This window comes from Pleurodeles waltl, chromosome 1_1 (genome assembly GCF_031143425.1).
Source record: "Pleurodeles waltl isolate 20211129_DDA chromosome 1_1, aPleWal1.hap1.20221129, whole genome shotgun sequence".
In the NCBI taxonomy this organism is placed as follows: Eukaryota; Metazoa; Chordata; class Amphibia; order Caudata; family Salamandridae; genus Pleurodeles; species Pleurodeles waltl.
This window is the reverse complement of record NC_090436.1, coordinates 806944525-806971314: the sequence shown is the minus strand read 5'-3', so window position 1 is coordinate 806971314 and position 26790 is coordinate 806944525. Positions and strand designations below refer to the sequence as shown.

Sequence of the window (26790 nt, the reverse complement as noted above, 5' to 3'; positions counted from 1 at the left end):
ACTTAGTGCAATTTTCACAGTTCCTGGGGGAGGTAAGTTTTTGTTAGTTTTACCAGGTAAGTAGGACACTTACAGGGTTCAGTTCTTGGTCCAAGGTAGCCCACCGTTGGGGGTTCAGAGCAACCCCAAAGTCACCACACCAGCAGCTCAGGGCCGGTCAGGTGCAGAGTTCAAAGTGGTGCCCAAAACACATAGGCTAGAATGGAGAGAAGGGGGTGCCCCGGTTCCGGTCTGCTTGCAGGTAAGTACCCGCGTCTTCGGAGGGTAGACCAGGGGGGTTTTGTAGGGCACCGGGGGGGACACAAGTCCACACAGAAATTTCACCCTCAGCAGCGCGGGGGCGGCCGGGTGCAGTGTAGGAACAGGCGTCGGGTTCGCAATGTTAGTCTACGAGAGATCTCGGGATCTCTTCAGCGCTGCAGGCAGGCAAGGGGGGGTTCCTTGGGGAAACCTCCACTTGGGCGAGGGAGAGGGACTCCTGGGGGTCACTCCTCCAGTGAAAGTCCGGTCCTTCAGGTCCTGGGGGCTGCGGGTGCAGGGTCTCTCCCAGGCGTCGGGACTTTAGGTTCAAAGAGTCGCGGTCAGGGGAAGCCTCGGGATTCCCTCTGCAGGCGGCGCTGTGGGGGCTCAGGGGGGGACAGGTTTTGGTACTCACAGTATCAGAGTAGTCCTGGGGTCCCTCCTGAGGTGTTGGATCGCCACCAGCCGAGTCGGGGTCGCCGGGTGCAGTGTTGCAAGTCTCACGCTTCTTGCGGGGAGCTTGCAGGGTTCTTTAAAGCTGCTGGAAACAAAGTTGCAGCTTTTCTTGGAGCAGGTCCGCTGTCCTCGGGAGTTTCTTGTTTTTTCGAAGCAGGGGCAGTCCTCAGAGGATGTCGAGGTCGCTGGTCCCTTTGGAAGGCGTCGCTGGAGCAGGATCTTTGGAAGGCAGGAGACAGGCCGGTGAGTTTCTGGAGCCAAGGCAGTTGTCGTCTTCTGGTCTTCCGCTGCAGGGGTTTTCAGCTGGGCAGTCCTTCTTCTTGTAGTTGCAGGAATCTAATTTTCTAGGGTTCAGGGTAGCCCTTAAATACTAAATTTAAGGGCGTGTTTAGGTCTGGGGGGGTTAGTAGCCAATGGCTACTAGCCCTGAGGGTGGGTACACCCTCTTTGTGCCTCCTCCCAAGGGGAGGGGGTCACAATCCTAACCCTATTGGGGGAATCCTCCATCTGCAAGATGGAGGATTTCTAAAAGTTAGAGTCACCTCAGCTCAGGACACCTTAGGGGCTGTCCTGACTGGCCAGTGACTCCTCCTTGTTATTCTCATTATCTTCTCCGGCCTTGCCGCCAAAAGTGGGGCCTGGCCGGAGGGGGCGGGCAACTCCACTAGCTGGAGTGTCCTGCTGGGTTGGCACAAAGGAGGTGAGCCTTTGAGGCTCACCGCCAGGTGTGACAATTCCTGCCTGGGAGAGGTGTTAGCATCTCCACCCAGTGCAGGCTTTGTTACTGGCCTCAGAGTGACAAAGGCACTCTCCCCATGGGGCCAGCAACATGTCTCGGTTTGTGGCAGGCTGCTAAAACTAGTCAGCCTACACAGATAGTCGGTTAAGTTTCAGGGGGCACCTCTAAGGTGCCCTCTGTGGTGTATTTTACAATAAAATGTACACTGGCATCAGTGTGCATTTATTGTGCTGAGAAGTTTGATACCAAACTTCCCAGTTTTCAGTGTAGCCATTATGGTGCTGTGGAGTTCGTGTTTGACAGACTCCCAGACCATATACTCTTATGGCTACCCTGCACTTACAATGTCTAAGGTTTTATTTAGACACTGTAGGGGTACCATGCTCATGCACTGGTACCCTCACCTATGGTATAGTGCACCCTGCCTTAGGGCTGTAAGGCCTGCTAGAGGGGTGTCTTACCTATACTGCATAGGCAGTGAGAGGCTGGCATGGCACCCTGAGGGGAGTGCCATGTCGACTTACTCGTTTTGTCCTCACTAGCACACACAAGCTGGCAAGCAGTGTGTCTGTGCTGAGTGAGAGGTCTCCAGGGTGGCATAAGACATGCTGCAGCCCTTAGAGACCTTCCTTGGCATCAGGGCCCTTGGTACTAGAAGTACCAGTTACAAGGGACTTATCTGGATGCCAGGGTCTGCCAATTGTGGATACAAAAGTACAGGTTAGGGAAAGAACACTGGTGCTGGGGCCTGGTTAGCAGGCCTCAGCACACTTTCAATTGTAAACATAGCATCAGCAAAGGCAAAAAGTCAGGGGGCAACCATGCCAAGGAGGCATTTCCTTACACAAGCCATTAGTTTGTGGATGGTATGGTGTAGTGAATTTATAAGTCACTCCACACTCATTCCACATGTGCTTTAGGTATGCTGACATGAAGTTGGTACCTCTGTCAGACACCACCTCCTTAGGGAAACCCACTCTGGTAAAGATACCAATGAGGGCCTTGGCTACTGCAGGGGCAGTAGTCGACCTAAGGGGAATAGCTTCAGGATACCTGGTAGCATGATCCACTACTACCAGGATATACATATTTCCTGAGGCTGTGGGAGGTTCCAGTGGACCAACTATGTCCACACCCACTCTTTCAAAGGGAACCCCCACCACTGGAAGTGGAATGAGGGGGGCCTTTGGATGTCCACCTGTCTTACCACTGGCTTGACAGGTGGGGCAGGAGAGGCAAAACTCCTTAACCATGTTGGACATATTGGGCCAGTAGAAGTGGTTGACTAACCTCTCCCACGTCTTGGTTTGTCCCAAATGTCCAGCAAGGGGAATGTCATGGGCCAATGTTAGGATGAACTCTCTGAACAGCTGAGGCACTACCACTCTCCTAGTGGCACCAGGTTTGGGGTCTCTGGCCTCAGTGTACAGGAGTCCATCTTCCCAATAGACCCTATGCGTTCCATTTTTCTTGCCTTTGGACTCTTCAGCAGCTTGCTGCCTAAGGCCTTCAAGAGAGGGACAGGTTTCTTGTCCCTTACACAGCTCCTCCCTGGAGGGTCCCCCTGGGCCTAAGAGCTCAACCTGGTAAGGTTCAAGCTCCAAAGGCTCAGTTCCCTCAGAGGGCAGAACTTCTTCCTGAGAAGAGAGGTTCCCTTTCTTTTGCTGTGTTGCAGTTGGTTTCCCAACTGACTTTCCTGTTCTCTTGGTAGGCTGGGCCATTTTTCCAGACTCCAGCTCTACTTTTTCACCCTGTGCCTTGCATTGCGCTCTTGTTTTCACACACACCAGTTCAGGGATACCCAGCATTGCTGCATGGGTTTTTAGTTCTACCTCAGCCCATGCTGAGGACTCCAGGTCATTTCCAAGCAGACAGTCCACTGGGATATTTGAGGAGACCACCACCTGTTTCAGGCCATTGACCCCTCCCCATTCTAAAGTAACCATCGCCATGGGATGTACTTTTCTCTGATTGTCAGCGTTGGTGACTGTGTAAGTTTTTCCAGTCAGGTATTGGCCAGGGGAAACCAGTTTCTCTGTCACCATGGTGACACTGGCACCTGTATCCCTCAGGCCCTCTATTCTAGTCCCATTAATTAAGAGTTGCTGTCTGTATTTTTGCATGTTAGGCGGCCAGACAGCTAGTGTGGCTAAATCCACCCCACCCTCAGAAACTAGAGTAGCTTCAGTGTGGACCCTGATTTGCTCTGGGCACACTGTTGATCCCACTTGGAGACTAGCCATACCAGTGTTACCTGGATGGGAGTTTGGAGTGGAACCTTTCTTGGGACAGGCCTTGTCTCCAGTTTGGTGTCCATGCTGTTTACAGCTATGACACCAGGCCTTTTTGGGATCAAAGTTTTTACCCTTGTACCCATTGTTTTGTGAAGAGGCTCTGGGCCCACCCTCCTGTGCAGGTTTTTGGGGGCCTGTAGAAGACTCTTTACTATCTTTAGTTTTGGTTGTCTCATCACCCTTCTGCTGGGGAGTCTTTGTGACCCCTTTCTTTTGGTCACCCCCTGTTGAAGTCTTGGACACCCTTGTCTTGACCCAATGGTCCGCCTTCTTTCCCAATTCTTGGGGAGAAATTGGTCCTAGGTCTACCAGATGCTGATGCAGTTTATCATTGAAACAATTACTTAACAGGTGTTCTTTCACAAATAAATTGTACAGCCCATCATAATTACTTACACCACTGCCTTGAATCCAACCATCTAGTGTTTTCACTGAGTAGTCAACAAAGTCAACCCAGGTCTGGCTCGAGGATTTTTGAGCCCCCCTGAACCTAATCCTGTACTCCTCAGTGGAGAATCCAAAGCCCTCAATCAGGGTACCCTTCATGAGGTCATAAGATTCTGCATCTTGTCCAGAGAGTGTGAGGAGTCTATCCCTACACTTTCCTGTGAACATTTCCCAAAGGAGAGCACCCCAGTGAGATCTGTTCACTTTTCTGGTTACACAAGCCCTCTCAAAAGCTGTGAACCATTTGGTGATGTCATCACCATCTTCATATTTAGTTACAATCCCTTTGGGGATTTTCAACATGTCAGGAGAATCTCTGACCCTATTTATGTTGCTGCCACCATTGATGGGTCCTAGGCCCATCTCTTGTCTTTCCCTCTCTATGGCTAGGATCTGTCTTTCCAAAGCCAATCTTTTGGCCATCCTGGCTAACTGGATGTCCTCTTCACTGGAGTTATCCTCAGTGATTTCAGAGTTGTTGGTCCCTCCTGTGAGGGAACCAGCATCTCTGACTATTATTTGTGGAGTCAGGGCTTGAGAAGCCCTGCTCTCCCTAAGTAGGACTGGAGGGGGGGAATTTCCCTCCAAGTCACTATCTTCATCCTCTGAGTTGCCATCCTCAGAGGGGTTGGCCTTTTCAAACTCTGCCAAAAGCTCCTGGAGCTGTACTTTGGTAGGTTTGGGGCCCATTGCTATTTTCTTTAGTTTACAGAGTGACCTTAGCTCTCTCATCTGTAGATGGAGGTAAGGTGTGGTGTCGAGTTCCACCACATTCACATCTGTGCTAGACATTATGCTTCTAAAAGTTGGAATACTTTTTAAGAAACTAAAACTGGTTCTAGAATCTAATTCAAACTTTTACCAAACTTTTAAACTTTAAAAGAAATGCTAAACAGGATCTAACACAAGGCCCTAGCAGGTCTTTTAAGAATTTAGAAAACTTTTCAAATTGCAAAAATCAATTTCTAATGACAATTTTGGAATTTGTCGTGTGATCAGGTATTGGCTGAGTAGTCCAGCAAATGCAAAGTCTTGTACCCCACCGCTGATCCACCAATGTAGGAAGTTGGCTCTGTATGTGCTATTTCAAAGTAAGGAATAGCATGCACAGAGTCCAAGGGTTCCCCTTAGAGGTAAAATAGTGGTAAAAATAGATAATACTAATGCTCTATTTTGTGGTAGTGTGGTCGAGCAGTAGGCTTATCCAAGGAGTAGTGTTAAGCATTTGTTGTACATACACACGACAATAAATGAGGTACACACACTCAGAGACAAATCCAGCCAATAGGTTTTTATATAGAAAAATATCTTTTCTTAGTTTATTTTAAGAACCACAGGTTCAAATTCTACATGTAATATCTCATTCGAAAGGTATTGCAGGTAAGTACTTTAGGAACTTCAAATCATCAAAATTGCATGTATACTTTTCAAGTTATTGACAAATAGCTGTTTTAAAAGTGGACACTTAGTGCAATTTTCACAGTTCCTGGGGGAGGTAAGTTTTTGTTAGTTTTACCAGGTAAGTAGGACACTTACAGGGTTCAGTTCTTGGTCCAAGGTAGCCCACCGTTGGGGGTTCAGAGCAACCCCAAAGTCACCACACCAGCAGCTCAGGGCCGGTCAGGTGCAGAGTTCAAAGTGGTGCCCAAAACACATAGGCTAGAATGGAGAGAAGGGGGTGCCCCGGTTCCGGTCTGCTTGCAGGTAAGTACCCGCGTCTTCGGAGGGTAGACCAGGGGGGTTTTGTAGGGCACCGGGGGGGACACAAGTCCACACAGAAATTTCACCCTCAGCAGCGCGGGGGCGGCCGGGTGCAGTGTAGGAACAGGCGTCGGGTTCGTAATGTTAGTCTACGAGAGATCTCGGGATCTCTTCAGCGCTGCAGGCAGGCAAGGGGGGGGTTCCTTGGGGAAACCTCCACTTGGGCGAGGGAGAGGGACTCCTGGGGGTCACTCCTCCAGTGAAAGTCCGGTCCTTCAGGTCCTGGGGGCTGCGGGTGCAGGGTCTCTCCCAGGCGTCGGGACTTTAGGTTCAAAGAGTCGCGGTCAGGGGAAGCCTCGGGATTCCCTCTGCAGGCGGCGCTGTGGGGGCTCAGGGGGGACAGGTTTTGGTACTCACAGTATCAGAGTAGTCCTGGGGTCCCTCCTGAGGTGTTGGATCGCCACCAGCCGAGTCGGGGTCGCCGGGTGCAGTGTTGCAAGTCTCACGCTTCTTGCGGGGAGCTTGCAGGGTTCTTTAAAGCTGCTGGAAACAAAGTTGCAGCTTTTCTTGGAGCAGGTCCGCTGTCCTCGGGAGTTTCTTGTTTTTTCGAAGCAGGGGCAGTCCTCAGAGGATGTCGAGGTCGCTGGTCCCTTTGGAAGGCGTCGCTGGAGCAGGATCTTTGGAAGGCAGGAGACAGGCCGGTGAGTTTCTGGAGCCAAGGCAGTTGTCGTCTTCTGGTCTTCCGCTGCAGGGGTTTTCAGCTGGGCAGTCCTTCTTCTTGTAGTTGCAGGAATCTAATTTTCTAGGGTTCAGGGTAGCCCTTAAATACTAAATTTAAGGGCGTGTTTAGGTCTGGGGGGTTAGTAGCCAATGGCTACTAGCCCTGAGGGTGGGTACACCCTCTTTGTGCCTCCTCCCAAGGGGAGGGGGTCACAATCCTAACCCTATTGGGGGAATCCTCCATCTGCAAGATGGAGGATTTCTAAAAGTTAGAGTCACCTCAGCTCAGGACACCTTAGGGGCTGTCCTGACTGGCCAGTGACTCCTCCTTGTTATTCTCATTATCTTCTCCGGCCTTGCCGCCAAAAGTGGGGCCTGGCCGGAGGGGGCGGGCAACTCCACTAGCTGGAGTGTCCTGCTGGGTTGGCACAAAGGAGGTGAGCCTTTGAGGCTCACCGCCAGGTGTGACAATTCCTGCCTGGGAGAGGTGTTAGCATCTCCACCCAGTGCAGGCTTTGTTACTGGCCTCAGAGTGACAAAGGCACTCTCCCCATGGGGCCAGCAACATGTCTCGGTTTGTGGCAGGCTGCTAAAACTAGTCAGCCTACACAGATAGTCGGTTAAGTTTCAGGGGGCACCTCTAAGGTGCCCTCTGTGGTGTATTTTACAATAAAATGTACACTGGCATCAGTGTGCATTTATTGTGCTGAGAAGTTTGATACCAAACTTCCCAGTTTTCAGTGTAGCCATTATGGTGCTGTGGAGTTCGTGTTTGACAGACTCCCAGACCATATACTCTTATGGCTACCCTGCACTTACAATGTCTAAGGTTTTATTTAGACACTGTAGGGGTACCATGCTCATGCACTGGTACCCTCACCTATGGTATAGTGCACCCTGCCTTAGGGCTGTAAGGCCTGCTAGAGGGGTGTCTTACCTATACTGCATAGGCAGTGAGAGGCTGGCATGGCACCCTGAGGGGAGTGCCATGTCGACTTACTCGTTTTGTCCTCACTAGCACACACAAGCTGGCAAGCAGTGTGTCTGTGCTGAGTGAGAGGTCTCCAGGGTGGCATAAGACATGCTGCAGCCCTTAGAGACCTTCCTTGGCATCAGGGCCCTTGGTACTAGAAGTACCAGTTACAAGGGACTTATCTGGATGCCAGGGTCTGCCAATTGTGGATACAAAAGTACAGGTTAGGGAAAGAACACTGGTGCTGGGGCCTGGTTAGCAGGCCTCAGCACACTTTCAATTGTAAACATAGCATCAGCAAAGGCAAAAAGTCAGGGGGCAACCATGCCAAGGAGGCATTTCCTTACACATACTATTGGTAAAGGCATGCTGTACAAATAACGAGTAACATAGCAAAGCCTATTTATTGCCATCACTACAATGGCAGCTAGCTTTATAGCATTTCAACTATTCTGTGTACCCATGACGATTGAATGCATGTATGTTGCTTAATTTATGTGAGATACACAACGGGCTCTGGAGAAAGGCGTGTATTTCTGTTCTAGAAAGAACAGGAGGGTTACTAATGGACTTAGTAATTAGTAAGCAATGTGCACATATTACACATAGATGCAAAACCCAAAAGAAGTTTCTAAAAAATGATGCGCACGAGTTTCCAAGGAACTACCTTCATGTGATATTCACACAGTCTTAAGAGCCTCAGTGAGAAAGATTAAGCAACCAAACTATAATGTAGAGGAGTTAACCAAGTACCTTCATTCACTTTCTTAGAGTTTCAATTCAGCAACTAGTAACCCACAGCTATAATACAACCCAAAGTCCAACACCATCCCTGGCAGCGGCAACAGCACTGCTATACAAAACTGAATGAAACACAGACACCCTTATTAAGAAGCTAGTGAAAGCACAGTGGGGAAATTGTAGAGACCACACAGGTGGAGTGTGTATTAACATACAAAAAGTAAGTTACAGCAAACATCCGACAAATTAGAGGAACATTAGGGCTTAGAGCTGGCAGTTTCGGATCAACACAGATGAAAACTAAAGAGCCGGAAATAGAAAGTAAGAGGCACTGACATACATTTCTGGCAGGGTACTGTAAAGAAAAAGAGAATATCTTGTATGGGGCTTGATAGGATTGATAGCATTTACATTGGAGTACTACCAGAGAACCAGCAACAACAAAATACGCAAAACCCAAAGAGGGTCACAGGCCCAGACAAAAGGGGGTCCCATCAGTGTTGCCCATACGGAGGACGGAGCAGGACATAAAATATGTACTACACAAGGCCCAGAAGTCAGGGTCTAGTGAAAGCAGATGCCAATGAGAATGGAGTAAGGACACAGTGTATGATCAAAAAGAAAGACCACATTTGCCTTAACATTACCAATGTGAAAGCACCAAAAGACCACACAGAAGCTCAAGGATGAGTGAGCAGGAGCTTGCAACAACAATGAGAGGCGCAAAAGGTTTTGGTTGTTGATGAAGCCAATATCTTTGGATGAGTTGAAGGGGTAGGGCATGATCCAATGGAAGACAAACCTAGTACTCCACCACAGAATATCATAAGACTAGTATGGATCCTTGAGGAACAATTTTAATTGGATTATGCAGTATCTACTAAACATCTTCAGTACATATTTCTCTCCATTCAAGCAACACTTACTTTCTCTGTACATATTTTTAAAAGAAAGCTTACATGGGCTTTTGCAAAACATATGAATCCAATGTATGCTTTAGCTTTTAAAATGAATATCAATAATGACTTCTTGTAAAGGTATTAACAGTAACCAAAACCTAGCCACTTTTCCTGCACAACATCCTCATTCTAATAGGCTTATGAGACTTTTCTATGCACGTTTGTGAATGAGATATTGAATTCTAACCCCAATAAAGATTTTATTCAAGCTAATATTTCTGCGACAAAAACCTTGCCAATATGTGGATAGTTTTTTCAGACAATACATAAATCTTAAAATGAATACAGAGCAAGATCAGTGCATTTTAATCACAAAACATGGACTACTGTGCTGACACATTAAAATGACCGACGCACAGTAAGGGAGTGTCACACTAAGCGTGCACATCACCTCAGGCACCAATTACAATAGAAATATATTAAAGTAGTCACAACCACAGTGGTCTGAACATAATAACCACACCAGCCAAACCTTTAAAACATGCTTCATGTTGTCTTCTAAAATGTAGCTACAGATGAGGTGCAAAGCACTTCTGTGCTTAGGAATATTGTCCGAACTTTGCCCCAAAATGAGTGTTGCCTTCCATCAAGATTTAGAATGTTCTTTTGAAGCCTAAATGTAAGAATATGCCACCAGATTCATAATCATCAATATGAGGAAAAGACTGATATTTATTTAGGCATTCTTAACAACTTACAGCTTGCCACCAGTCAACTTTGCAAACTGGCCCAAAAGTCAGCCTCCTCAAATTAGACTAAAAATAAACTGAACATTTAAAAAAATCCAATCACAAAAAAAGAGGAATTAACATTCTTACTTTTGAGCCATGGGTGTAAGAATCTGCTTCATTTCCTCCAAGATAAGGTCTTTCTTTTCAGGCTGTACTTCCAATACTTTGTCCAGGGATGAGTTGATTGACGACTGGAAAAAAAGGCAAAAATAATTATTTTCGCAGTATAAAGAACAACATGCAACAGAAAACTAGGCAGTAGTACAGATTTAATAAGGACTGGCAAAGGTAAGAGATCATACTTTAATGTGGCAGCACATCTAAGCACAAGCATTCACAAATGCAGCTTACATGCTTTCCATGCACAAATATTGTTTATCTCATTGATATCTGTTCTACTGGCTTTATAAATGGTAACAAAAAAACAGAAGCAAAATGTTACGGCTTTCAGTGAAGAATGCATCTAGGCGATCACATTTTTAACTGATTAACAGTGTGATGATTGGGTGTACTTTTCAGATGTTAAACATTCCTGATTGTATTACAATAGAGCCTCTTCCTGGAAAGACAGAACGATACACCAAACTGCCAGTAGCACGGGGGTAATACTGCTTTGGGTGGAGCCAGAGTCCACTATAGGTGTACTTTAAATAATTTTTAACAGTAAATCTTTCAGGTAGATGCACTGTCCAGCCATAACTAAAAATTTGCTCATTTATAGACTATAGTGAAATGTGGACACAAGTATGGTCTGGTGCGAACATCACACATGTACTGCAGAAACTGACTAACAGATAGTAAGAATTAGGCTTTCTTCTTAGAATCAGTGCACGGAGAAGACATAAGTCTACAATCTGTGTACACAAACACTTCTAATCAATAGTTTGAGTACAAAAATTTTTCAAAATAAATAAAATAGTACAAGAGCTAACGAAGAGCTTGTTGATGGCATGTTTCTCCCCTCCTGCTCAGGATCCCAAGGACCCAGCCCGCTGCCAAACTTAGCCTCTTCCACTGCTGACCATTTGTTTCACGGCATTTCCATGGTCCTTGTGGCAAATAGTCAACTTCTGCTTTTTTATCACAAATCAATATTTAAAGTCTGCTTCTTTAAGTGTATTTCTGTGGGTATTATGCAGTATATGTTCCTGCTTTTACATCACAGAACTGATCACTCAGTGTAAACAGGAGTAGATATCTATTGTCTATTATAAGGAAGCTGTAGGAAGTTGGCTCTGTATGTGCTATTTCAAAGTAAGGAATAGCATGCACAGAGTCCAAGGGTTCCCCTTAGAGGTAAAATAGTGGTAAAAATAGATAATACTAATGCTCTATTTTGTGGTAGTGTGGTCGAGCAGTAGGCTTATCCAAGGAGTAGTGTTAAGCATTTGTTGTACATACACATAGACAATAAATGAGGTACACACACTCAGACAAATCCAGCCAATAGGTTTTGTATAGAAAAATATCTTTTCTTAGTTTATTTTAAGAACCACAGGTTCAAGTTTAACATGTAATATCTTGTTTGAAAGGTATTGCAGGTAAGTACATTAGGAACTTTGAATCATTTCAATTGCATGTATACTTTTCAAGTTATTCACAAATAGCTATTTTAAAAGTGGACACTGTAAAGAAATGGCTCCCTGTTGCAGTTACCCCCCACTTTTTGCCTGATACTGATGCTGACTTGACTGAGAAGTGTGCTGGGACCCTGCTAACCAGGCCCCAGCACCAGTGTTCTTTCACCTAAAATGTACCATTGATTCCACAATTGGCACACCCTGGCATCCAGATAAGTCCCTTGTAATTGGTACCTCTGGTACCAAGGGCCCTGATGCCAGGGAAGGTCTCTAAGGGCTGCAGCATGTATTATGCCACCCTAGAGACCCCTCACTCAGCACAGACACACTGCTTACCAGCTTGTGTGTGCTAGTGAGAACAAAATGAGTAAGTCGACATGGCACTCCCCTCAGGGTGCCATGCCAGCCTCTCACTGCCTATGCAGTATAGGTAAGACACCCCTCTAGCAGGCCTTACAGCCCTAAGGCAGGGTGCACTATACCATAGGTGAGGGTACCAGTGCATGAGCACTGTGCCCCTACAGTGTCTAAGCAAAACCTTAGACATTGTAAGTGCAGGGTAGCCATAAGAGTATATGGTCTGGGAGTCTGTTTTACACGAACTCCACAGCACCATAATGGCTACACTGAAAACTGAGAAGTTTGGTATCAAACTTCTCAGCACAATAAATGCACACTGATGCCAGTGTACATTTTATTGTAAAATACACCACAGAGGGCACCTTAGAGGTGCCCCCTGAAACTTAACCGACTATCTGTGTAGGCTGACTGGTTCCAGCAGCCTGCCACACTAGAGACATGTTGCTGGCCCCATGGGGAGAGTGCCTTTGTCACTCTGAGGCCAGTAACAAAGCCTGCACTGGGTGGAGATGCTAACACCTCCCCCAGGCAGGAGCTGTAACACCTGGCGGTGAGCCTCAAAGGCTCACCCCTTTGTCACAGCCCAGCAGGGCACTCCAGCTTAGTGGAGTTGCCCGCCCCCTCCGGCCCCGGCCCCCACTTTTGGCGGCAAGGCTGGAGGGAACAAAGAAAGCAACAAGGAGGAGTCACTGGCCAGTCAGGACAGCCCCTAAGGTGTCCTGGGCTGAGGTGACTAACTTTTAGAAATCCTCCATCTTGCAGATGGAGGATTCCCCCAATAGGATTAGGGATGTGACCCCCCTCCCCTTGGGAGGAGGCACAAAGAGGGTGTACCCACCCTCAGGGCTAGTAGCCATTGGCTACTAACCCCCCAGACCTAAACACGCCCTTAAATTTAGTATTTAAGGGCTTCCCTGAACCTAAAGATTCAGATTCCTGCAACAACAAGAAGAAGGACTGCCTAGCTGAAAACCCCTGCAGAGGAAGACCAGAAGACAACAACTGCCTTGGCTCCAGAAACTCACCGGCCTGTCTCCTGCCTTCCAAAGAACTCTGCTCCAGCGACGCCTTCCAAAGGGACCAGCGACCTCTGAATCCTCTGAGGACTGCCCTGCTTCGACGACGACAAGAAACTCCCGAGGACAGCGGACCTGCTCCAAAAAGACTGCAACTTTATCCAAAGAAGCAGCTTTAAAGAACCCTGCAATCTCCCCGCAAGAAGCGTGAGACTTGCAACACTGCACCCGGCGACCCCGACTCGGCTGGTGGAGAACCAACACCTCAGGGAGGACCCCCGGACTACTCTACGACTGTGAGTACCAAAACCTGTCCCCCCTGAGTCCCCACAGCGCCGCCTGCAGAGGGAATCCCGAGGCTTCCCCTGACCGCGACTCTCTGAAACCTAAGTCCCGACGCATGGAAAAGACCCTGCACCCGCAGCCCCCAGGACCTGAAGGACCGGACTTTCACTGCAGACGTGACCCCCAGGAGTCCCTCTCCCTTGCCCAAGTGGAGGTTTCCCCGAGGAAGCCCCCCCTTGCCTGCCTGCAGCGCTGAAGAGATCCCTTGATCTCTCATTGACTTCCATTCCAACACTGCACCCGGCCGCCCCCGCGCCGCTGAGGGTGAAATTTCTGTGTGGGCTTGTGTCCCCCCCGGTGCCCTACAAAACCCCCCTGGTCTGCCCTCCGAAGACGCGGGTACTTACCTGCTGGCAGACTGGAACCGGGGCACCCCCTTCTCTCCATTGAAGCCTCTGCGTTTTGGGCACCACTTTGAACTCTGCACCTGACCGGCCCTGAGCTGCTGGTGTGGTAACTTTGGGGTTGCTCTGAACCCCCAACGGTGGGCTACCTTGGACCAAGAACTGAACCCTGTAAGTGTCTTACTTACCTGGTAAAACTAACACAAACTTACCTCCCCCAGGAACTGTGAAAATTGCACTAAGTGTCCACTTTTAAAATAGCTATTTGTGAATAACTTGAAAAGTATACATGCAATTGAAATGATTCAAAGTTCCTAATGTACTTACCTGCAATACCTTTCAAACAAGATATTACATGTTAAATTTGAACCTGTGGTTCTTAAAATAAACTAAGAAAAGATATTTTTCTATAACAAAACCTATTGGCTGGATTTGTCTCTGAGTGTGTGTACCTCATTTATTGTCTATGTGTATGTACAACAAATGCTTAACACTACTCCTTGGATAAGCCTACTGCTCGACCACACTACCACAAAATAGAGCATTAGTATTATCTCTTTTTACCACTATTTTACCTCTAAGGGGAACCCTTGGACTCTGTGCATGCTATTCCTTACTTTGAAATAGCACATACAGAGCCAACTTCCTACATTGGTGGATCAGCGGTGGGGTACAAGACTTTGCATTTGCTGGACTACTCAGCCAATACCTGATCACACGACAAATTCCAAAATTGTCATTAGAAATTGATTTTTGCAATTTGAAAAGTTTTCTAAAATTCTTAAAAGTCCTGCTAGGGCCTTGTGTTAGTCCCTGTTAGCATTTCTTTTAGAGTTTAAAAGTTTGTTAAAAGTTTGAATTAGATTCTAGAACCAGTTTTAGTTTCTTAAAAAGTATTCCAACTTTTAGAACCATAATGTCTAGTACAGATGTGAATGTGGTGGAACTCGACACCACACCTTACCTCCATCTTAAGATGAGGGAGCTAAGGTCACTCTGTAAAATAAAGAAAATAACAATGGGCCCCAGACCTTCCAAACTACAGCTCCAGGAGCTGTTGGCAGAGTTTGCAAAGGACAACCCCTCTGTGGATGGCAACACAGATGAAGATGATAGTGACTTGGAGGGTGATTCCCCCCCACCAGTCCTATCTAGGGAGAACAGGGCTTCTCAAGCCCTGACCCCAAAAATAATAGTCAGAGATGCTGGTTCCCTCACAGGAGAGACCAACACCTCTGAAATCACTGAGGATAACTCCAGTGAAGAGGACATCCAGTTAGCCAGGATGGCCAAAAGATTGGCTTTGGAAAGACAGATCCTAGCCATAGAAAGGGAAAGACAAGAGATGGGCCTAGGACCCATCAATGGTGGCAGCAACATAAATAGGGTCAGAGATTCTCCTGACATGTTGAAAATCCCTAAAGGGATTGTAACTAAATATGAAGATGGTGATGACATCACCAAATGGTTCACAGCTTTTGAGAGGGCTTGTGTAACCAGAAAAGTGAACAGATCTCACTGGGGTGCTCTCCTTTGGGAAATGTTCACAGGAAAGTGTAGGGATAGACTCCTCACACTCTCTGGAAAAGATGCAGAATCTTATGACCTCATGAAGGGTACCCTGATTGAGGGCTTTGGATTCTCCACTGAGGAGTATAGAATTAGATTCAGGGGGGCTCAAAAATCCTCGAGCCAGACCTGGGTTGATTATGTTGACTACTCAGTGAAAACACTGGATGGTTGGGTAACTGGAAATGAAGTGTATGACTATGTTGGGCTTTATAATTTGTTTATGAAAGAACACATTTTAAGTAACTGCTTCAATGAAAAGTTGCATCAGTATCTGGTAGACCTAGGTCCAATTTCTCCCCAAGAATTGGGAAAGAAGGCAGACCACTGGGTCAAGACTAGGGTAACCAAAACTTCCACTGGGGGTGACCAAAAGAAAGGGGTTACAAAGCCTCCCCAGGAGAAAGTGGGTAACACTAGAAACAAAGAAAAAGAGTCCCCTGTAGGCCCCCAAAAACCAGACCAGGTGGGTGGGCCCAGAGACACAACCCAAGACAAAGGTGGGTACCAGGGTAAGAGCTGGGATGCCACTAAGGCAAGGTGCCATAACTGTAAACAGACAGGGCACCACACCAAGGACACTTCTTGTCCCAAAAACAAACCCCCTAGCAAAATTCCAGGGGTGACCAGTGTAGCCATTGGGGATGACTCCTCAGATGAGGAGGTCTTCATAGCCTTCAACTGGAAAAAGGGCCCAACAGGTGAGTTGGAGATTCCAGAGGGAAGTAGACACTTCCACCACCTACAGGTGAATGGAATCCCAGCCACTGCCCTGAGAGACACTTGTGCCAGTCACACTATTGTGCATGACAGGCTGGTGTTCTCAAACCAGTACATCCCAGGTGAGATGGCCAGAGTAAGAGTTAGCCCAGACAGGGTCACTAATAGGCCTGTGGCTCTTGTGCCCATAGAAGTGGGTGGGACTTTTAGCTGGAGAAGGGTGGTAGTCAGTACAGACCTCCCCCTTGTTTGTCTCCTTGGAAATGACTACCCAGAGGTTAGTCAGAGCCCAAGAGAGGAACTGGTTCAGTGCCAGTCCTCTCCCAAGGATTCTGGAGTGCCTGCCTCTGCAGTAAATGCAAGTAGGCCCCAGAAGAAAAAGAAAAGGAAACAGAGTAGGAAAGGTGGACAACCTTTAGCCAAGGTTCCAGCAAGCCAAGGAGATTCTGCTCCAGTAGAGAAGAACTCCAAAAGTGGCTCTGATAAAGTCCAACCTGACCCACAAGAAGTCCTGGCTAGTCAGGCAACTGTTAAGCCTGAGTGGGTGGCTCCTCAGCTAACAGAAGAAAGAGTGGAAGAAGGGTGTTTACTACAAGATGTGGTAACCCCCCACTCTAATACAGCAGACAGGCACCCTGAACCCAAAGAAGCCTGTAACTTAGCCCCTTCCCTTGTAGGTGAAGAGCTAAAGGTGTGGTTCTGGGCACTGACAGCTGTCAGTGGCCTCTGCTGGGTGTTAGCCTTTATGGCTGCACTATCCTTGGCATGGTGGTCTGACCCCATGCCAAATAGCAAGTTAGGCCCCCTGACCCTGTTGGTCCTGGTGGGGTTACTCCAGCTCTGGGTAACCTCTTTGGGTAAGCTAGGGGTGACCCTGGCTAAGATAAGATTAGCAGAGGTGGATACCTCTAACCCCAAAATAGAGAGAATGGGTGAAGACATAAAAAGCACAGACAAGAGGCAGTTCAGACTAGGTCCTATCACTGTGGAAGTGGGTCAGTTCCCCAGAGGGAATGACCTGAACAGGAGGATGTAAGGCAGAGTAGGCCCTGCAACAAACCAGCCTATTTCCTCTACTCTTCCTCGCCTGACAGACTAGGAAGACTCTACCAGCTTTGGCTGAGTCTCCTGGCCTGTGGGCTGGGGGGGCTTGTGTAAAGAAATGGCTCCCTGTTGCAGTTACCCCCCACTTTTTGCCTGATACTGATGCTGACTTGACTGAGAAGTGTGCTGGGACCCTGCTAACCAGGCCCCAGCACCAGTGTTCTTTCACCTAAAATGTACCATTGATTCCACAATTGGCACACCCTGGCATCCAGATAAGTCCCTTGTAACTGGTACCTCTGGTACCAAGGGCCCTGATGCCAGGGAAGGTCTCTAAGGGCTGCAGCATGTATTATGCCACCCTAGAGACCCCTCACTCAGCACAGACACACTGCTTACCAGCTTGTGTGTGCTAGTGAGAACAAAATGAGTAAGTCGACATGGCACTCCCCTCAGGGTGCCATGCCAGCCTCTCACTGCCTATGCAAGTATAGGTCAGCCACCCCTCTAGCAGGCCTTACAGCCCTAAGGCAGGGTGCACTATACCATAGGTGAGGGTACCAGTGCATGAGCACTGTGCCCCTACAGTGTCTAAGCAAAACCTTAGACATTGTAAGTGCAGGGTAGCCATAAGAGTATATGGTCTGGGAGTCTGTTTTACACGAACTCCACAGCACCATAATGGCTACACTGAAAACTGAGAAGTTTGGTATCAAACTTCTCAGCACAATAAATGCACACTGATGCCAGTGTACATTTTATTGTAAAATACACCACAGAGGGCACCTTAGAGGTGCCCCCTGAAACTTAACCGACTATCTGTGTAGGCTGACTGGTTCCAGCAGCCTGCCACACTAGAGACATGTTGCTGGCCCCATGGGGAGAGTGCCTTTGTCACTCTGAGGCCAGTAACAAAGCCTGCACTGGGTGGAGATGCTAACACCTCCCCCAGGCAGGAGCTGTAACACCTGGCGGTGAGCCTCAAAGGCTCACCCCTTTGTCACAGCCCAGCAGGGCACTCCAGCTTAGTGGAGTTGCCCGCCCCCTCCGGCCCCGGCCCCCACTTTTGGCGGCAAGGCTGGAGGGAACAAAGAAAGCAACAAGGAGGAGTCACTGGCCAGTCAGGACAGCCCCTAAGGTGTCCTGGGCTGAGGTGACTAACTTTTAGAAATCCTCCATCTTGCAGATGGAGGATTCCCCCAATAGGATTAGGGATGTGACCCCCTCCCCTTGGGAGGAGGCACAAAGAGGGTGTACCCACCCTCAGGGCTAGTAGCCATTGGCTACTAACCCCCCAGACCTAAACACGCCCTTAAATTTAGTATTTAAAGGCTTCCCTGAACCTAAAGATTCAGATTCCTGCAACAACAAGAAGAAGGACTGCCTAGCTGAAAACCCCTGCAGAGGAAGACCAGAAGACAACAACTGCCTTGGCTCCAGAAACTCACCGGCCTGTCTCCTGCCTTCCAAAGAACTCTGCTCCAGCGACGCCTTCCAAAGGGACCAGCGACCTCTGAATCCTCTGAGGACTGCTGTAGGAAGTTGGCTCTGTATGTGCTATTTCAAAGTAAGGAATAGCATGCACAGAGTCCAAGGGTTCCCCTTAGAGGTAAAATAGTGGTAAAAAGAGATAATACTAATGCTCTATTTTGTGGTAGTGTGGTCGAGCAGTAGGCTTATCCAAGGAGTAGTGTTAAGCATTTGTTGTACATACACATAGACAATAAATGAGGTACACACACTCAGAGACAAATCCAGCCAATAGGTTTTGTTATAGAAAAATATCTTTTCTTAGTTTATTTTAAGAACCACAGGTTCAAATTTAACATGTAATATCTTGTTTGAAAGGTATTGCAGGTAAGTACATTAGGAACTTTGAATCATTTCAATTGCATGTATACTTTTCAAGTTATTCACAAATAGCTACTTTAAAAGTGGACACTTAGTGCAATTTTCACAGTTCCTGGGGGAGGTAAGTTTCTGTTAGTTTTACCAGGTAAGTAAGACACTTACAGGGTTCAGTTCTTGGTCCAAGGTAGCCCACCGTTGGGGGTTCAGAGCAACCCCAAAGTCACCACACCACCAGCTCAGGGCCGGTCAGGTGCAGAGTTCAAAGTGGTGCCCAAAACGCATAGGCTAGAATGGAGAGAAGGGGGTGCCCCGGTTCCGGTCTGCTTGCAGGTAAGTACCCGCGTCTTCGGAGGGCAGACCAGGGGGGTTTTGTAGAGCACCGGGGGAGACACAAGCCCACACAGAAAGTTCACCCTCAGCAGCGCGGGGGCGGCCGGGTGCAGTGTAGAAACAAGCGTCGGGTTCGCAATGTTAGTCTATGAGAGATCAACGGATCTCTTCAGCGCTGCAGGCAGGCAAGGGGGGGCTTCCTCGGGGAAACCTCCACTTGGGCAAGGGAGAGGGACTCCTGGGGGTCACTTCTCCAGTGAAAGTCCGGTCCTTCAGGTCCTGGGGGCTGCGGGTGCAGGGTCTTGTCCAGGCGTCGGGACTTAGGTTTCAGAGAGTCGCGGTCAGGGGAAGCCTCGGGATTCCCTCTGCAGGCGGCGCTGTGGGGGCTCAGGGGGGACAGGTTTTGGTACTCAGTCGGAGAGTAGTCCGGGGGTCCTCCCTGAGGTGTTGGTTCTCCACCAGCCGAGTCGGGGTCGCCGGGTGCAGTGTTGCAAGTCTCACTCTTCTTGCGGGGAGATTGCAGGGTCTTTAAAGCTGCTCCTCGAAACAAAGTTGCAGTCTTTTTGGAGCAGGTCCGCTGTCCTCGGGAGTTTCTTGTCTTTTTCGAAGCAGGGCAGTCCTCAGAGGATTCAGAGGTCGCTGGTCCCTTGGAAGGCGTCGCTGGAGCAGAGTTCTTTGGAAGGCAGGAGACAGGCCGGTGAGTTTCTGGAGCCAAGGCAGTTGTCGTCTTCTGGTCTTCCTCTGCAGGGGTTTTCAGCTAGGCAGTCCTTCTTCTTGTAGTTTGCAGGAATCTAATTTTCTAGGGTTCAGGGTAGCCCTTAAATACTAAATTTAAGGGCGTGTTTAGGTCTGGGGGGTTAGTAGCCAATGGCTACTAGCCCTGAGGGTGGGTACACCCTCTTTGTGCCTCCTCCCAAGGGGAGGGGGTCACAATCCTAACCCTATTGGGGGAATCCTCCATCTGCAAGATGGAGGATTTCTAAAAGTTAGAGTCACCTCAGCTCAGGACACCTTAGGGGCTGTCCTGACTGGCCAGTGACTCCTCCTTGTTGCTTTCTTTGTTCCCTCCAGCCTTGCCGCCAAAAGTGGGGGCCGTGGCCGGAGGGGGCGGGCAACTCCACTAAGCTGGAGTGCCCTGCTGGGCTGTGACAAAGGGGTGAGCCTTTGAGGCTCACCGCCAGGTGTCACAGCTCCTGCCTGGGGGAGGTGTTAGCATCTCCACCCAGTGCAGGCTTTGTTACTGGCCTCAGAGTGACAAAGGCACTCTCCCCATGGGGCCAGCAACATGTCTCTAGTGTGGCAGGCTGCTGGAACTAGTCAGCCTACACAGACAGTCGGTTAAGTTTCAGGGGGCACCTCTAAGGTGCCCTCTGGGGTGTATTTTGCAATAAAATGTACACTGGCATCAGTGTGCATTTATTGTGCTGAGAAGTTTGATACCAAACTTCCCAGTTTTCAGTGTAGCCATTATGGTGCTGTGGAGTTCGTGTTTGACAGACTCCCAGACCATATACTCTTATGGCTACCCTGCACTTACAATGTCTAAGGTTTTGTTTAGACACTGTAGGGGTACCATGCTCATGCACTGGTACCCTCACCTATGGTATAGTGCACCCTGCCTTAGGGCTGTAAGGCCTGCTAGAGGGGTGTCTTACCTATACTGCATAGGCAGTGAGAGGCTGGCATGGCACCCTGAGGGGAGTGCCATGTCGACTTACTCGTTTTGTCCTCACTAGCACACACAAGCTGGCAAGCAGAGTGTCTGTGCTGAGTGAGAGGTCTCCAGGGTGGCATAAGACATGCTGCAGCCCTTAGAGACCTTCCTTGGCATCAGGGCCCTTGGTACTAGAAGTACCAGGTACAAGGGACTTATCTGGATGCCAGGGTCTGCCAATTGTGGATACAAAAGTACAGGTTAGGGAAAGAACACTGGTGCTGGGGCCTGGTTAGCAGGCCTCAGCACACTTTCAATTGTAAACATAGCATCAGCAAAGGCAAAAAGTCAGGGGGCAACCATGCCAAGGAGGCATTTCCTTACAACTGCCCTGCTTCGACGACGACAAGAAACTCCCGAGGACAGCGGACCTGCTCCAAAAAGACTGCAACTTTATCCAAAGAAGCAGCTTTAAAGAACCCTGCAATCTCCCCGCAAGAAGCGTGAGACTTGCAACACTGCACCCGGCGACCCCGACTCGGCTGGTGGAGAACCAACACCTCAGGGAGGACCCCCGGACTACTCTACGACTGTGAGTACCACAACCTGTCCCCCCTGAGTCCCCACAGCGCCGCCTGCAGAGGGAATCCCGAGGCTTCCCCTGACCGCGACTCTCTGAAACCTAAGTCCTGACGCCTGGAAAAGACCCTGCACCCGCAGCCCCCAGGACCTGAAGGACCGGACTTTCACTGCAGACGTGACCCCCAGGAGTCCCTCTCCCTTGCCCAAGTGGAGGTTTCCCCGAGGAAGCCCCCCCTTGCCTGCCTGCAGCGCTGAAGAGATCCCTTGATCTCTCATTGACTTCCATTGCGAACCCGACGCCTGTTCTAACACTGCACCCGGCCGCCCCCGCGCCGCTTAGGGTGAAATTTCTGTGTGGGCTTGTGTCCCCCCCGGTGCCCTACAAAACCCTCCTGGTCTGCCCTCCGAAGACGCGGGTACTTACCTGCTGGCAGACTGGAACCGGGGCACCCCCTTCTCTCCATTGAAGCCTATGCGTTTTGGGCACCACTTTGAACTCTGCACCTGACCGGCCCTGAGCTGCTGGTGTGGTAACTTTGGGGTTGCTCTGAACCCCCAACGGTGGGCTACCTTGGACCAAGAACTGAACCCTGTAAGTGTCTTACTTACCTGGTAAAACTAACACAAACTTACCTCCCCCAGGAACTGTGAAAATTGCACTAAGTGTTCACTTTTAAAATAGCTATTTGTGAATAACTTGAAAAGTATACATGCAATTGAAATGATTCAAAGTTCCTAATGTACTTACCTGCAATACCTTTCAAACAAGATATTACATGTTAAGTTTGAACCTGTGGTTCTTAAAATAAACTAAGAAAAGATATTTTTCTATACAAAACCTATTGGCTGGATTTGTCTCTGAGTGTGTGTACCTCATTTATTGTCTATGTGTATGTACAACAAATGCTTAACACTACTCCTTGGATAAGCCTACTGCTCGACCACACTACCACAAAATAGAGCATTAGTATTATCTCTTTTTACCACTATTTTACCTCTAAGGGGAACCCTTGGACTCTGTGCATGCTATTCCTTACTTTGAAATAGCACATACAGAGCCAACTTCCTACAGACACTTAGTGCAATTTTCACAGTTCCTGGGGGAGGTAAGTATTTGTTAGTTTTACCAGGTAAGTAAGACACTTACAGGGTTCAGTTCTTGGTCCAAGGTAGCCCACCGTTGGGGGTTCAGAGCAACCCCAAAGTTACCACACCAGCAGCTCAGGGCCGGTCAGGTGCAGAGTTCAAAGTGGTGCCCAAAACGCATAGGCTTCAATGGAGAGAAGGGGGTGCCCCGGTTCCAGTCTGCCAGCAGGTAAGTACCCGCGTCTTCGGAGGGCAGACCAGGGGGGTTTTGTAGGGCACCGGGGGGGACACAAGCCCACACAGAAATTTCACCCTCAGCGGCGCGGGGGCGGCCGGGTGCAGTGTTAGAACAAGCGTCGGGTTCGCAATGGAAGTCAATGAGAGATCAAGGGATCTCTTCAGCGCTGCAGGCAGGCAAGGGGGGGCTTCCTCGGGGAAACCTCCACTTGGGCAAGGGAGAGGGACTCCTGGGGGTCACTTCTGCAGTGAAAGTCCAGTCCTTCAGGTCCTGGGGGCTGCGGGTGCAGGGTCTTTTCCGGACGTCGGGACTTAGGTTTCAGAGAGTCGCGGTCAGGGGAAGCCTCGGGATTCCCTCTGCAGGCGGCGCTGTGGGGGCTCAGGGGGGACAGGTTTTGGTACTCACAGTCGTAGAGTAGTCCGGGGGTCCTCCCTGAGGTGTTGGTTCTCCACCAGCCGAGTCGGGGTCGCCGGGTGCAGTGTTGCAAGTCTCACGCTTCTTGCGGGGAGATTGCAGGGTTCTTTAAAGCTGCTCCTTTGGATAAAGTTGCAGTCTTTTTGGAGCAGGTCCGCTGTCCTCTGGAGTTTCTTGTCGTCGTCGAAGCAGGGCAGTCCTCAGAGGATTCAGAGGTCGCTGGTCCCTTTGGAAGGCGTCGCTGGAGCAGAGTTCTTTGGAAGGCAGGAGACAGGCCGGTGAGTTTCTGGAGCCAAGGCAGTTGTTGTCTTCTGGTCTTCCTCTGCAGGGGTTTTCAGCTAGGCAGTCCTTCTTGTTGTTGTTGCAGGAATCTAATTTTCTAGGGTTCAGGGTAGCCCTTAAATACTAAATTTAAGGGCGTGTTTAGGTCTGGGGGGTTAGTAGCCAATGGCTACTAGCCCTGAGGGTGGGTACACCCTCTTTGTGCCTCCTCCCAAGGGGAGGGGGTCACAATCCTAACCCTATTGGGGGAATCCTCCATCTGCAAGATGGAGGATTTCTAAAAGTTAGAGTCACCTCAGCTCAGGACACCTTAGGGGCTGTCCTGACTGGCCAGTGACTCCTCCTTGTTGCTTTCTTTGTTCCCTCCAGCCTTGCCGCCAAAAGTGGGGGCCGTGGCCGGAGGGGGCGGGCAACTCCACTAAGCTGGAGTGCCCTGCTGGGCTGTGACAAAGGGGTGAGCCTTTGAGGCTCACCGCCAGGTGTCACAGCTCCTGCCTGGGGGAGGTGTTAGCATCTCCACCCAGTGCAGGCTTTGTTACTGGCCTCAGAGTGACAAAGGCACTCTCCCCATGGGGCCAGCAACATGTCTCTAGTGTGGCAGGCTGCTGGAACTAGTCAGCCTACACAGACAGTCGGTTAAGTTTCAGGGGGCACCTCTAAGGTGCCCTCTGGGGTGTATTTTGCAATAAAATGTACACTGGCATCAGTGTGCATTTATTGTGCTGAGAAGTTTGATACCAAACTTCTCAGTTTTCAGTGTAGCCATTATGGTGCTGTGGAGTTTGTGCAAAACAGACTCCCAGACCATATACTCTTATGGCTACCCTGCACTTACAATGTCTAAGGTTTTGTTTAGACACTGTAGGGGTACCATGCTCATGCACTGGTACCCTCACCTATGGTATAGTGCACCCTGCCTTAGGGCTGTAAGGCCTGCTAGAGGGGTGGCTGACCTATACTTGCATAGGCAGTGAGAGGCTGGCATGGCACCCTGAGGGGAGTGCCATGTCGACTTACTCGTTTTGTTCTCACTAGCACACACAAGCTGGCAAGCAGTGTGTCTGGGCTGAATGAGAGGTCTCCAGGGTGGCATAAGACATGCTGCAGCCCTTAGAGACCTTCCTTGGCATCAGGGCCCTTGGTACTAGAAGTACCAGTTACAAGGGACTTATCTGGATGCCAGGGTCTGCCAATTGTGGATACAAAAGTACAGGTTAGGGAAAGAACACTGGTGCTGGGGCCTGGTTAGCAGGCCTCAGCACACTTTCAATTGTAAACATAGCATCAGCAAAGGCAAAAAGTCAGCGGGCAACCATGCCAAGGAGGCATTTCCTTACAGAAGCTCATTGTTATTTTTATGCCTGGAAATACTATGATAATGTACTGTCATTATAGGTGGAAAGGTACTTTATGCCATCAAGCCGTCATAACTTTTTGTCAACTAAAGATATCCAAGCCAAACATGAACTTCTTCGCCCACTGTGTTGGGACAGTCTAAAGATACCCAGAGTTTGGGAATTCATTGAGGGGGAACTGAGAAAACAGCCAAAATGTAACGCAGCTTTGGCTTTTCTGAAAATAAACAGAGAATAAGTGTTCTGCAAGAAAGTGCCTTTTTTTTGTAAAAATGGAATAAACAAAAAGTTCTCTCTGTTAAGATCACCCTCTTTCCAGCTTTTAGAAAAAGGAAGAGTTGTAACAATTGGAACTTTCTAAGTGGTAGTCAATGGTTCCTATTTTTGCGGTGTTTACCTACTTGCAGTCTGTGGTGGAAACACAAAAGCATTTCCCCCACCTTTCAAATTGTTGGTGGTCTAGTGGGAGGATCTAAGCAGGGATCCATTATGAAGAGTTATCCCTGGTAAGGGGACATTCTCCCCTTTCCAATGGTACATCCCCTGTTGTGACTGATGCTCTGAGAGGGGCTGAGTTATGGCCGTGTGCACCGATCACACTGAAGTAGCTGGAATCTGAAAGCTCTGGCTCCTTCAAATTACACAAGCTGTGTAGTGAGAGTGTATATGGAGCATACACACACTGCTGTATACAATATAGCATTCTAGTTATGAGGCCAGTTTGCTGAGGAAGCAGGAATTTAACTGGAGACAAAAGGCCCAATTGTTTGAATATTTATCCATTTCATGAAAGCAATGATCTAAAACTGAGGTTCTTAACGTTTGGACTTCTGGTGAACTCACTGAACCACAAATGAGAAACGGGGACCCAAACCCAAGTAATTTCTATTGGTGTACATCTGTTCAGTACTTTCGTAGTTATTAAAGGGAAAAATATAGATATTTAGGAACATGGATCCTCTGCGGATCCCCAGGTACCTGTGGTTCTGAAAAAATGCAAAGCCTTGATTGGCCGGCCGCAACCTGAAAGGAACGTGGAGACCACCATTTTGTTTCTTGGCTGGGCCCCTGGGGAAAATAAATGAAAACACACACAAGGGGTCAAGACAGAGGTATCCTGACCCCAAAGGACACTTGTAGGGTTCTTTAAGGGGCCCCTCATGGGAAAAAATAAAAATCACCCTCATTTCTGGGTCGATCCGTGGATCGTACCGCGGCACACAGCGCGATCCTCGCAGATCCGAAGCCCAATGGAACCCCCATCGGGTTGTGTGTATACAAGGATGGGGGTGGGACGGACAGTTTGCAGGCCCTGCTGCCAACCCCCACCATGCACAGCCTAAGGCCATGTGCAGCAGTGGCTATATTAACATGCAGTATTTATATACTACTTTAAGTTATAAAAAAAAAAAAAAAAAAAAAAGACAGAAATTCACTGAAAAAGTAAACAAAATTTACAGGGATGTCATAATTAGGTTCAAGTTTTACCCACAAAAACCATATGCATTCAGTAGTTATAGTTGTACTTATAGGAATACTTATCTGAAGAAACTAGAACACATGCAGGAAAGTACCTTTAGGCCACAAGCTAACTACAAGTATAACTAAAACTGCTGAATTTCTATGGTTTTGTGTGGGTAAAACATGAAGCTAACTATAAAACTGTAAAAAAAAAAAAAAAAAAAAAAAGAACAAAATAAACTGTAAACTTCGCACTTATATAGCGCACTACTCACCCATTAGGGTCTCAAGGCGCTGTACGCATACCACTGTGGAACCCCTCCTGGCTTTTCCCTGTGAGGCTCCCACTCCTGGGCACCCCCAGGGTGAAGCCAGGCATCCAAGCACTGTGAGGGCCGTTGTGGAGATTAAGCAAGCTATTGCCCAGAGTTACAGAGTGGGGCCCATTGATTAGATTAGGCACTGAGGCGAGAATTATCTGGTCCAAGGGAATTGAGCGCAAGACCCACCGAGGCGGGAATTGAACCCTGGTCCCGGGCCAGATCTGTGCATCAGGGT

The 26790-nt window shown here is 48.6% G+C and overlaps 1 protein-coding gene across 1 annotated transcript in view; it reads right to left on the bottom strand.

Annotated features, from left to right (window-relative positions):
* PUM3 (pumilio RNA binding family member 3) overlaps positions 1-26790 on the bottom strand; it is a 517651-nt gene that overhangs the window by 176206 nt on the left and 314655 nt on the right. Inside the window, exon 9 of the mRNA XM_069228428.1 lies at positions 10089-10192. Coding sequence (XP_069084529.1) covers positions 10089-10192 — 104 coding nt within the window. The remainder of the gene's footprint in view (positions 1-10088; positions 10193-26790) is intronic.